Source organism: Coturnix japonica, chromosome 3 (assembly GCF_054131305.1).
Source record: "Coturnix japonica strain WE chromosome 3, WE-NBRP24, whole genome shotgun sequence".
Taxonomy (NCBI): Eukaryota; Metazoa; Chordata; class Aves; order Galliformes; family Phasianidae; genus Coturnix; species Coturnix japonica.
This window is the reverse complement of record NC_140665.1, coordinates 22652459-22666180: the sequence shown is the minus strand read 5'-3', so window position 1 is coordinate 22666180 and position 13722 is coordinate 22652459. Positions and strand designations below refer to the sequence as shown.

Here is a 13722-nt window from a genome sequence, read left to right as displayed (position 1 = left end):
ACATGTAACATTACTCCTCAAAGTTGGTAACATTTCCTTAACTGAGGAATATTACTACTTACTATAAAGGATAACTGACAAATGTTATTTTGATTATTCAAATTTAAAAGATACTAACATGGCAGGTTTTAAGGACTGTGTACATTTTAAACCAATGTACTCTTTCTGACTCAGTCTATGCTACAGCATATTGTATTGGACTATCTTTTCTTTCATTTCAGTCCCAATGGAAATTTCTCTAAAACTACTTATTTCTCACTGTTTGCATTCTGCTCACGTCTATACTCTCTGAGATGCTGTACTCTTTCTCCTTTAGCACCACACTTGAGATCAGAAATTTCAGACATTCTCATATTTAATTCCATGGCCTTGGAAAATGCATTCATTTTTTTCCCTCTTCCATCTGTAGAATGTATTTATTCATACTTAAGTGCCTCTTGTATTAATTGTAGTTATTAATAGTTGTATTGATTAATAGTTAATGAATTCAAAGTATTTCTATGGACAAAAAAAAATCTCAACAGTACAGAGTAGAAATCAGAACTTCAATTATATTTTCTAAGATGTGGATTAAAATATACTAATGTTCCAAACAACAATAGACAAAAGAAATTTTGAAATAAGCTGAAAAACACAGAAGTCACAATTTTGTTTCAAGACAGTATTTTTTCCAATGTATTTTATAATAGAGTAATGAAGTAAGTTGCCAAACAAAAAGTTGCTTGAAAATAGGGAAGAAAATCAATCCAAATTCTTTTTAAATGAGTGTGTCTTGTCAAAAATATTGATCAACTCCAGTTTCATGTTATAATTAATCTTACATTGTTGGAACATCTTGAAGAGGACAAAAACAGCTTCACTACTAAAGTACTAAGAGCCAAGTGTTGAAACAGCCCCAAAGTTACCCAAAGAGCCAAGAGACTCAATACTCTATCTACACTGCTCTTAGCTTCATCAGCTTCAGGCCCTGTGTACGTTACAAATTAATTGTTTCTTTCACAGTAATTATGTCACTCTTAAAAACACGTCAACTCATCATGTTAGTTCCTCCACGGTACCCTCAGTGTCTTCAGTTTCTCTTAATGGAGAATAATAGCAGGCAGAAAAACAGTGAGCTTTAAACTCAGTCTCCCTTGTGGAAAATACAGAAACATTAATATAGCAATTTATACTCTTTATCTCATGTTAAAGCCACTGCTGACACCGGTCATGATTTTCTCTCTGACAATATTTTTTAAATATATTTGCCAGATGGACAAAAAAGGCCCTCCCAGTAGCCATGGCCACCTACTGTCTCCAATCTCAAGGAATTACTTACAGCAAAGCCAAGGTAACACACGTAACAACCCAGTCTGGACACTTAAAACTTGAGCAGTGCAGCCCTGCAGTTGACTTAATCTAACAGTTAAGTAACACGGCATGTGAACTGGGGTGAGAGGCAAGTAAGATCTAAAATGGCACATTTGAAAGAAAGGGAGCTGGGGCCACAAGGGAATACTCTACACAATGCAGAATACACAAAGCAAGACCTTTCTGTTTTGAAGACTCCTTGAATGTGACTTTTTCTTTTTCTTATAATAAAAGGTTATATTTTTCTCCACAGGCAGTTCATGAAACAATAATCAGCACATACTGTCCCAAATCTCCATCTGAAGTGCACAGCATTATTCTGCTGACATTGCTGGTAAATCCCCTCAGGTCCTGTAAACCAGTCTGTGAGCCCTTCACAGAAAAGCACCAATTTACACCAGCGGAGGCTTTGCTCCAATGACCTTACAATGATTTGTACCAGTTAAATGTCAGAACCCACCAGGGAAAATAAGGGTGAACAGTCTGGAAAGGATAGTATCAAAAGGAAGCTTTTCCCTTTGGCATGAGGGCTATAGTAACTAGAAGGACCACTGTTACACTGATTAAAACTGTTGAAGAGACAGACACAGGAAAACTGAAGTACCAATCATCTCATCATTAGAGTGCAACATCCAAACAAAGAAACGGGAGAAATTCAAACCTGCATAACAACTTCCCAGTAATTGTTGCCATGAGTCTGTCCATATCTATACCTGTGCTCAGTCCAAGGGCAGCGATGGCCTCTGATACAGACCTTTCCCCCAGGGACGGTCTGTAGGTCGTATCAGCAGCCTGCAGATATGAAACATTCCTCCAGCAAAAATCATCAACAGGTTATTACTATTTGCAGACGGTGAGAAAAACCTTCTTTTTTTATTCTTTTCTTTTTCTTTTTTTTTTTTTTAATCTTTCAACCACAGAAACACCTGTGGGCACTCTTTTCAGTGCTTTATCAATGCTATGATAAAGTAACACATGAAAGCCCTGCACAGGAATTTGCAAACAAACAAATAACTAAGGTCAGGTCTCATAAGGCTTTTTGCATCATCTTATTTGTGTTATTTCCGTCTGTAGCTTTATATATAACGAAAACCTCTCTAGGGAAGTAAATATCAAATAGCATCATGTTTGTTCCACTATACTCAATAGTTTGCCTACTTAGCCTAAGTCCAAAAGGAAAAATAAATTAGATAAACAACCCATTTAGTGTATTTTCACAAAAGTATTGCAGTTTTATGATTTTATCCAGATATTTAATTGGATATAATTATCTTTTAATAGCTAGGTTGTCCTCTATAACGTGTATTTCAAAGAAACTCATTAAAATTAAATATTAGATGCTAAATTTTAAATACTAAGCACAGATGAAACGTGTATGTATGCCACAGATAAATACAGATGTAATTATTTTGTGATAGATTTTGTAAGGTATAGTTAAAGATGATTCTTGTAGCCTACTTCTTAAAATTTTGTTAACAATTCATGAACTCTCTGATCTAGTTAGGCATGGAACTTGTTTTTACTTTTTAATATGTAACTGTGTAATATTTTCTTGGTAGCTTGAGCCAGTAAAAAAAATAAGCAGCACCGGAGTAGCCTGAATGTTAGTTCTTCTGCTGGCTTGTGACTGGTTCCTGAAGAAGTGTTTAAGAATTGAGGAAGAGCCTACATCTCTAGATTTCCACCTGTCTTCTTCTAATTATAGAATTATCAAACACCATCTTCAAGTGTTTTACTGTCCTGGACCACTGTTGCCAATGGTGCATGCATCACTGGGTATCCATACAGTACTTTCTGTCAGGCTAAGATGCAGCCAGTCACCACCTAACACATTGCAATAGAAGTAGCTGAGAAAAATGCATTGTTCACATGAAGAATTGTCCCAAGTGGACATACCCTGCTCAGTTATCAGTGAGAAGAGGAGAATCCTACCCTAAGAAACCATCTTTACACACTACCTCAAGCTATTTATGGTAAGTCAGATGAAGGAGTTTCTCTCAGAGCTGTACACAAAAGCTGTTTTGCTTCTGCTTTATCCTCCTGAACTTTGAGAATGAAAGAAAGTAAGTACGGATTTCTGAAACCAAAACCTCAGCCTCTAATAGTGCAATTAAAGATGAATCCTTCCAGTGAAGACTCACCAGCAAATTTTTACATGTGCTGTGGGCAGCTACTAGATACACAGGTACAATAACCCAACATATTCAAAATCATCCATTTGTTTCTTCTCCCCTCCCCACTCCCAAACATAAAGTAATAATTAAAGGGTGGAAGTGGAACTACTGACCTCATCGACATTCTCAAATGCATTGATCACATCATATGGCAAGCATGAGAGCAGATCGATCACAAACCAGGTCTTCAGGTAATTCATGCGAATCAGCTTTGGGTCAGAGATCACCTCTCCTGCTGGCCCCACAAAGGTGGTATGGAAATTAAGTACGATGTCTACCAAAAAAATGACATCTACAATGCTGTCCACTACTAGCCATGCCACATTGTTCTGTTTGGTTTTAAAGGAGACATTGTAAGGGACCAAAATAGCAGTGTAGAAAGTTAAAATCAAGATGATCCAGTCCCAGGTAGTCTTGAAAACACAATAATGCAAAATTATATGTGGCGGAGTCTTTGGTGCTTCTTGTTTGTACTGTGGTAGAATTTCGGAGCCCAGCTGCAGTACCTATAGAAACAAAGATTTCAGGAGAAAAAAGAAACATTAATTTTTTTTAATATTAATGTTAACATCACAGAGTCTTGAGCTCAGCTGATAAAAAGACATGCCCACTAACCTCTTTCAATATTATCAAACTGTAAGTCAGAATAAGTATTCTGCTAAACAAAACAAACAAACAACAACAGCAACAAAAACAGCAACCAAAAATCAGTTTTCTTTCTTTCAATGTCATTAATTATTTTTTTACTACAGCTAATGTGTTGAGCCTCCAAGGCATGCAGAGAAAGTTCCTTTCACAGTCTAAACAGATAAGACAGATGAATGATGGGAAGGAAGGCAGTTGCAAATCAATCAGTCCAGCGCCTGGAAGTTGTTTCTCAGTGTTATCTTGTTTTACTCTTCATTATACTGTGTCTGAAATCAAGTCCTGTATGACAATCCATGAATGCATAAGCCACCGTTCCTGTGTGCTACACAGGACTAAAGTCCATAAATTATTATTATTAGCTTCAATAAACTCATTTCAACCTTTAACGTTTCACTGAGAGGAGGTCAGTGTCTTCCAAATCTAATGGTGTACAGTTGAGTTCAAATACAGTTAGGGCCTAATTCAGAAAGGCACTACAGCAAAAGATGATCTGTCAGCAACTTGAGGTTCAGCACATGTTCAAGTGTTCTGCATAATAAAAATCTGACCATCTTTCCCATTCTGCACAGTAGTACAAAAATAATACAGTCATGCATTTATATTATGCAATACCTATGGAAAACCATGGCAACATCTTAAGAACTAAGTTTCCTCATATCGGTGAACAAGAATAAATTTGTTTACATCTCTGGTTATTCATCAGGGTGGAACCAAGGTGAATGACCTGACGCACACACACATACAGAAAAAAAAACTCGTTATATTTTTAAATGAAATTTAAGCTGGATGAATCATACATAAAAACCAAAAGGAACAGGAGACTTGCTTAAGTGAGATGTGTTTCTTAATACCAGACTCAGAACCCAGGAGAACTATCTATAAGTATGGTTCCTTTTTCACATTTATTTACAATGTATTTCAGAGCAACAGGCCACGCTCTCTGGGAAAAGATCAAACAGAATATCTAGAACAGAAAGGATGTCTTCCATTCATGCTCCTTACCTCAGCTTTGCTAACATTATTTGAACAAAATTATCTGCGGGCTTTCAGGGAACTTATTATTCTTTTTTGTTACCTGGTGGTCTTTTTTTTTTTTTTTTTTTTTTTTTTTTTTTTATTTGCTTCTAAATAGATTAATCCAAAAAGGACAAAAAGAAAACAACTGGACAAAACAAGGACTGGACAGACCAAGTTGCCTGCTGCTTTGCACCTTATGTCCTCACGTAATCAGTTACTGTTGTACACCACAGAGGTCAGACACTGTCAGATCAGAGTCCTTTGCACACGTTTAAACAACTGTGAGAGCTGAAAGGCAAAAAAAAACAAGCCTGCTGACCTTAAGCTCATTGTGTGTTCCAGAAGAGAAATAGCATGACCTGCTCAGGGAGACCTGCTGGTTAGCACAAGGGCATCAATGCTATAAGAAAAAACCAAAAACCTAATGAAGTTTGTTTCACTGAGTTTCTAGAACCACAACAAGCAGGGGAATAGAACACTTCCCCCTAAAAGTAGGATGCTTGCAGACCAAAGCAGGACTCCAACACGGCCCCTACAGTATTAAGTGCTATGCCACCCTTAAACCTGATTTATTCAGGTTTGCCACGATAAAAATTGTTGGTTTGTGCTGTGAGGAAGCTAAAGTAAGTGTAAGACTAAAGAAGCCTCTTCTCTGCAGGAGGCAATGGCCAACAGTCCCCAGAAGCCCCTAGTACTGACTGGAAAATGTTTGTGTACTGACCTGGTAATGTATATGTATAGCATGCATTTCCTACACAGGTTGTTTGCAGTCCCAGCTACAAACGCTTGAAGGTCTTTTCTTGACAAAAGTTCAGGACTAACATCAGTACTGCAAAAACCTGCTGCATTCCCTTTTGAACACTGCAGCTATACCTGGATCAGTTGGAAAGCATTGTGCTACTACTGGTTTCAGCAAGGCTTAGTACAAACAGCAGCTCTCACATTAGATCCAAAGCCCTAGATATGGTCCACTGGGCAATATTCACTCACTGAAATAATTAATCAGCAAAAACAAGCATTTTTCATCATATAGTGACATTCTGCAGACAGCTAACTGGATTTTAGTTCTAATGCCAAGATCTAACTAGCAAAGGAAGATATGTTTCACCCTTTATATATAGAGGGTGAAACAATTTCTTCTCCAGTCATCAGATAACTCCTGGAACTAAGGAACTTGAACCTTACAACACTGAAAAGTGCACTTCGTCTCCAGTTTTTTTGTTAAATTTACATATCTAAATTCTAGACTGACAACTGTATAATGCACTCCATCTTGGCCACTTTTGGTCTCTTTGCATTCCAAGTACTTGTAGAAATTTTGCATCCTCCAACCTGAAGTTATTGGAAAATGTATTAATGTACTGCCTATATACCTAAATAATGAGATCCATGGCAAGAAAAGTCTCTGACAATAAAGAGACTAAATTATGGTGTCAGTTATTTTGCTCTAAGTCACAAAGAATACCAGTAAATCCAGTGGAACTAATGGATGTAAATCTTAACTGAATGCAGAGAAAAACAGACTTCTCATTTCAAATCGCTAAGAAAATAAACAACTTTGCTGCTTCAGGGTTTTAAAATGTCATTACCAAGTACATAGCACCATCCACGAGTTTGTCTCAAATCCAAAGGGCTACAGCACAAAAAATAAAGGCAACAATGTCTTCTTCCTCCTTTATTTAGAAAGTAAACACACTCTAAGCTATCTGAATGGATAGATTTATTTATGAACATTTTGAACTTCCACTCTCTCCCAGTAGCTAATGAAAATGAAATGAGTCATGGCTTTACCCAGTCTCCAATAGAAGGATGAGCACCAGAAGTTTGCATGTGCATCTAAAAGAGAAGAGTAAGGAGAGGGCAGGAGATGGGCATCAGGGAATGACACAGAGATGCCAATCACTTGCAAGGTGGAGAAGATCACTTGCAGCACACCTGGGATGTCTTCAACCCTCTGTTTAGGTAGGCTAGGGTGACAAATTCTAGTCATTACATCACTAACATACACACCCTGTAAAGCTACTCAAACATCTGGCTAGAGTTGCCAAAGTTCTCCACTGTCATACCAAAAATTATGCATTGTCTATTTGCTTGCCGTTCTTCCAGATATGCACACCAATGCACAGTTGTCTGGAGATTATGAGCTATAACCTCACTCTCTCTACGGTACATAGTAAAGCCAGGCAGATGTAAAGAGAAATGCTGCCCTACCCCAAGGAGCTCTTATAGACCCAAGGGTCTATGGAGAACAGTGCCAACCTGAAACACAGTATTTGCTGAAGCAGTGACGTGTTGTTACCCACTGAGACAAACTAAATAGATACAAACTGCTTGTAAAAATACTTTCCCTCAAGGAAAAAAAAAAAAAAAAAAAAAAAAAAAAAAGTTGTAAGATAAATATGAGAGCAGCTATGACAAAAATGCATGCAATTACATAAACCAGCATGCCAAGCTTCCACCCATGTGCACTGATCACTTTACTATCATTTTATAAATAACTGAAACAGCTCTGGTTTTGAAGGATTTTTCTTCATTACACAGTTACACCTCAGAAAAACACATAGTTCTAATCAGAAAGTTATTAATGGAAGTATTCCAATTATTTTTAATTCATCAGCAACTACAGTCTTATTATCTACATATATTATTTGTGATAATTATGCATGATGTTTTAATTGCTCTTTAAAGCCAAAGAATATTGTTTCAAGAGCAGAAAGGAAAAACTTCACCATGAGTTTCACAAGGCTGTGTTTTGGGTTTCGGTGTTTTGTTTTAAACAGAATAAAACTGATTTATTCTAGATTTCTCTAAAAATGGTGAATATATCACCAATCAGGACTAATAAAAGTGCATTAGCAAGTGGTTTAAATGATTTATTTCTAAGAATGAATAACTTGGGAAAAAAACACATTCATTTTCAAGTTAATTTCCCCCTTCTGTGTTTGCAACAGCATATTTGCTCTCTCTCATTCTCCCTTTTGTTCTCCTAAGCACCCACACAAATTGCTCCCGAGCCAAGAGCTAGGTGCTAAGTCTCAACTTGATGTATATTTTAATGGCAGTTATAAGTCCCTAGTAAACAGGATTTACAAAAAAAAAAAAAAAAAAAAAAAAAGGCAGTAGGTCCTTTATTACTTTATTAGACAACGCTGTTAAGCACCATTTTTCTGCTTTTATGCTTCATAACTATTTCATTTTTTAAACTATGACACACTCTCGTTTGCCCCAAGATGCCTGCTAAATGTACGGAACACACCAGCCAATTCCATGGGTGCAGAAGACACGCGAACTCTGCAGTGACCAGAAAGAAAGGTTCCTACAATTAGTTCCTTAGTAATAAAACCACAGAACCGTATCAAATACTTTGTACTCACATTGCAAAACGTGCTTAGAGTTACCTAACATCCCTGAATTAATTGCGTAATGAATTTAAACAGTTTTTACATGAGTGCTATTAGAGAAGTCAGGCTAGACAAATCTACACACTCTGGCAAAAGTCAGAGATTAAAGCTTAATGCTCAGTGCTTGTATTATCCACAGCCTGTAGATAAAACAATGTGGTTCTTCACTAACACCCTTCTGAAACCAATTAATCATAAACAGTAACGTAAACCGAAAGCCTTTGTAGGTCTGTTTTTTGTGCTTGTAAAACCTTTGTCCCATTCAGCTACTAGGACACAACCGGCTCCTCAGCTTTAAAAAATTTAAGTGATAATGGACTAATAGCAACACTAAGAATAAATGAAGAGATTTCTTGCGCAAACAAGTTGGATATGAAATGCCACAGAAAGTAGGAAAAGAAATAGGCTGCACTCTAATTTGAGCTTAAAATTTTAAATAGGCTAATGCAGAAACAAGGGGGAAAAAAAAGACATTTGAAAATACAGTGGGGAACAGTTAAGAGATCCCACATTAAATAGTATCAGGAGATCTTTCTAGAATAAGAAGCCTGCCAGCTCATGTCTTCTAAGGATAAAAAGTAGGCTTGTCTGTGTGACTATGTGCACTCTGCTTTTCTCTAGTGTCATTCTATTGACTTAGATGGAATTACAGCTGATATACAACAAGGTACCTAACATTACAGTTGGGAATAATGTTCTTTTTAAAATAATGACTTCAATATTCAGCCAGCAATTAAAGAAACTCATTTCAGACATATAAACTGTACACTTGCCCTTTATTATTTGTAATGAATCAACTTATTGCACCAGTTAGAATACTTCTCTACTTGAGAAGTCTTCTTCAACTTATCAGCCAACAATATGTTTTGGTAATGTAATCATAAAAGTCTAGAGACTGAGGTTCAAAGACCCAAACTGAATAACCTCGGATTTTCTGCCTGACATTCCTTAATTTTAGTGCAAAGTAAAATTCAAGAGTAAACATTTGAAGAGAAGGAAGGATTATTTAGTTATAAGTCTTGACTTATATTATGTGGGAGAACATCCCAGCTTCTAAGATACTAAAGCAATTTCAGGGTGTGAATGTGCAAATCACACAATATTCCTATAGTGCAGCGTTCATGTGAATTTCTGACTCCCCCCTCTGCTAGTGTGATCTAAGCTACTTCCTGTGAAAATGCTCATAACAAAAATCAGTCTTCCATTCTGGAGTGCACCTACATTAAATTGTAAGCTCCTGTTTGTGGAAATTTTATGGTCATGTGATAAAAATGCAGGCTTGGCCAAGGAAATGTCTACTTTGCAGAGAAACCAAAACACACACTGGAAAAAAACAAAGGCTGGGAGACTCATGGAGCTCATCAATGGCTTATGCCTCCAGCTGCAAATGAAGATTAAGAATTATTGTCAAGAATCATGGCTGTTGCCATGGCACTGACAGCAACAAGTGACACAAGAGTACCATGTTTAATTGGCCATACTGTTATGAACACCATATCAAGATTTTCCCCAAGCTGTTTTTTCACCAGGGAGACCCTGCTACTGGTCCTAGAGATAACAACAGGAAACTTAGTGCAGTCTCTCCCCCTCGTGGTGAAAGCCCTAAAACCCTCAGACTTCAAGAAGCTTCTTCTTTGCATAGATCTTCACTCAAAACTTTGAATCTACTTAAGTCGCAGTTTCACTTTTCTGTTGTCTGAAGTATTGCTTGTGCCATCTGTTAGCTGTTCTGTCCGTAAAAGCAGTATCTCAGACATATATTTTAACCAGTTTTAAAACATACTGAGATCCCACTAAAAGAGAATTAGACATAAATGAATGCACAGAACTGTGCCAATGATTCTTATCTTTCTGCACTAGCTGTAGCTTATCTCACTTCAGTCTTAAACAAGCAAACAGCCCAAGATACAGCTAGAGTCAAGAGATCTTCAGAAGAAATGAAAATAAGAAAAATGTAATTATTTCAATAATAATGCCATCGTAAGATTTTGCTGAGACATGGAAGCCAAAATTGCAGTTAGACTGCATTAAGTCTTTTGAACACCAGTTTCATTCCACTACTAAATGAGAAATTTCATAGCAGGTGAGACATACTCTTGATCTCCTGCGTCTGCCACCAGGTTTCAGAATCATAGATCAAAGGGGACAGATTGAATGGCTCATGCAGAGACAACATATCCAAAAAGTCTATGCACGTTTCTTTACTGTTTCCTGTGAAAACGAAACGTTACCTCAGCAAGTCGTGAGTGCTTGTGAACATTCTCTCCTTTCTGCACACTCGGAGCAAGCTGCTGCAGCACACCTCGGCTGCTTGTGAGGGCACGGGTCAGGCGAGCAAACTTTCCCCAACCTCAAAAAGAAAAACATGCAACATTAAATACATTACAAAACAAAAATTTGGAAGTATACCGCATTACCCCATAAAGTTTATCATTATTAAAAAAAAAAAAAAAAAAACAGGTTAAAATTAAATAGAGCAAATTGTATGCTGGCCACAAGAGAGTATAATTTAACCATGTATCAGAAAAAAATAAGTCACAGTAAAGGTGGAAGGGTGGTTAAGTAACAAGTTAAGTAACAACTGCAGTGGCTTTATGTTCAAGGGATCTACAAGAGCGCATTACACAAATCACATCATTTGTAAGAACAAATGTGCACTATACAATAATCTTCTATTAAACCTAATGGTCAGATTTAGATCTCATAGCCCTGAAGACGATGCTCCAGACTAATAAAGATGGAGGACTAGAATCAGGCACAATGAAAACCAGAGCTGCCTGTAACAGAAATGAATCTGGCTTCAGATACATTGAGCGTAGTTCTGGCATAAACAGAGAAAAGCATATAATGTAACAAAAAGCAGAGCAAAGTGAAACAAACAAAATCATTAATTTTATCCTCTCTAAACAGAAGAGGAAAATACACAAATAGATTTTCTCAAACTGCAATAAAACATTTAACAAATTCTGGCAGATAGGTCATGCTGACTTTTAATTCAGAACATTTTTTGCAGTAATTTCAAATATCCCTCAGAATAGAAGCTTTGAGTGACAGACACATGAGCAAGCTTTAACTATAACCTTTATGAGCAGTACTTTGACATAACAGAAAAAGTCAGTCAGAATACATGTCTGTATATTTTTGGCAGTCTGAAAGGAAAGCATCAGTGCATTTGGTCTCAGTCTTGAAGAATGCTAGAACCACCTGCAAACTGTTAAGCAGTCTCACCTCCCACTCCAACTGAGGGTGCTCAGCACTTTGCAGGCTCAGTTCTTAATGAAATCCTGCTTCTGGAAAAATTTCCCTTCACATTATAATTTCATCACCAACAAAAATGATGCTATTAGCAGTGACAGTTTTTGAAGAATAATCTGGGCTTTAGGTTACAAGTGATCCATAACATGTAATGGAATATGGGTAGTTAAAATACTGTCTGCTACTTTGAACATAAACTTGTTTGACATCTCACCTTGATGGAACTTGCAAGAACACATTTGCCAACTTGACGGGTGAGCACAAAAAATAAACAAATTGTCTGAACTGGTTATTAAACATAGTGTTCCAAATCAGACCTGAAAAAAATTGGTCTTTAAAAATATTCAAACAAAGCATTTATTAAAGGGAAGAACCAAATTCTTCATACCTCTCTAAAAACAAGAATAAAACTGAACATTTTCTTAGGCCTCAAAGCACACTTTAAAGGAAGCCTGGCACAATTTAATAACTAACTTGAACAGAATTAGTAAGCTCTTTCTGGGAATATTCAGCAACATGTAGATTGTGTGATTCACATCTAGCAAGCAAGATCTTTCCTGGTAAATTCATGCGAGTTCAGCTACTATAGAGCAGTATTTCCTGAAGAAACAAATCAGCATGACAGAATTTTAACGGGGGAAGTCTGTACCTGTCGTAAAACTGACCCAAAGCACTTTGTTTTTCACAACACATTTCTATATACTGTGGGAGGTGGTTTTTTTTGTTGTTGTTTTTTGGTAGATATAAGGAACATTATTTCTCCATTATTTGTGAAAAAACCTAACTATAGTTTATGTGCTGAGACATAAATGCCTTACTATCTTTTCATTAAAGACAGTGGAGGTTAAATGAATGGATTAGGTGGGAGTAACCAATCATAATGACCAATCTTTGGTTGCTATAAATCAAGCCAGAGTTTGTGAAGCCAACACAGCTATATCAAATTACACTAACACAAGCTCTGTCTTTCAAAAAAAACCGCTTATGTCAGCACCATTAAATTTTCCTCCCGTTTCACAAGGCCGGGGAGAAGGGCTATCAGCATGGGCAGACTTTCACTTGCGTAAATTCAGACTGACAAGATCTGTCTCAAGAGGCTGCCAGCTCCAAACCATGTTTCCAGGCCGGTGGGACGGGTGAGAGACAGCGGCGCCAGCCCCAGCCTGGCGCTGTCCGCGGTGCTGAAGTCGAGGCCCCATCGCGCCGCGTACCCAGCCGTGCCGAGTTCGAACTTCACGTGGGAGTTCAGACTGTGCATCCTTTCAAAACCAGCAGACAGACTTCAAGTGCCTTTTTTTTATTTTTCCCCTATTGGCAAGTTTTCCAATAAGCAGGCTATTTCAATAGAAACACTGACAGGGAGGAAGAAAGGGAAGTACCACACTTGAGTTTTCCTGCACAAAAGCATTGCCAGACAACTTTGCAGGCAGGGTTTGTGGCTACACAAAGGTGCTCAGCATTCATACTTTCCATCTTCCCAAAAGTCACATACACTTGAAAGGCAGTGATAGAGCTTAACAAGGTTCTCTTTCTCAGCACCTCCTATAGGTACTTTCTCTGCCCTGCATGTTGCAAATATCATCTGTGGGAGCCTAACTAGTGTTCAAATGAGCTGTTCCACAAATGCGAGATCAGTTACCATACACTTCAAAATCTGACCTGAAAAGGATAATAACCACACAAGCAAGAAACTATTTCAGTACGCAGGGATGTTTAGGTTGGTGGGTTTTTTTGACCCAGTGCTGACCTAAATTTGGGAGGTTTGGAATACATACATGTGTGCACCACCTCCAAACACTGGGTACACTGCATAGGAAGTATAATTAAACATGCCAAAATATGCACTTAATCTCTGTCCCTTTGTCCCAGGTGTATGA

General features: G+C 37.5%; 1 protein-coding gene across 6 annotated transcripts in view; it reads right to left on the bottom strand.

The window, feature by feature from the left end:
* KCNH1 (potassium voltage-gated channel subfamily H member 1) overlaps nucleotides 1-13722 on the bottom strand; it is a 164178-nt gene that overhangs the window by 122847 nt on the left and 27609 nt on the right. For all 6 annotated transcript variants that reach the window (XR_001553869.3, XR_001553870.3, XR_001553868.3 and 3 more), the window contains exons 5-6: nucleotides 10822-10940; nucleotides 3638-4030 (exon numbers count right to left, since the gene is read on the bottom strand). Coding sequence is in view for 2 of the 6 variants with exons in the window: in XM_015857406.3 (XP_015712892.2) it covers nucleotides 3638-4030; nucleotides 10822-10940 (512 nt within the window). In the remaining 4 variants the exon portion in view is untranslated. The remainder of the gene's footprint in view (nucleotides 1-3637; nucleotides 4031-10821; nucleotides 10941-13722) is intronic.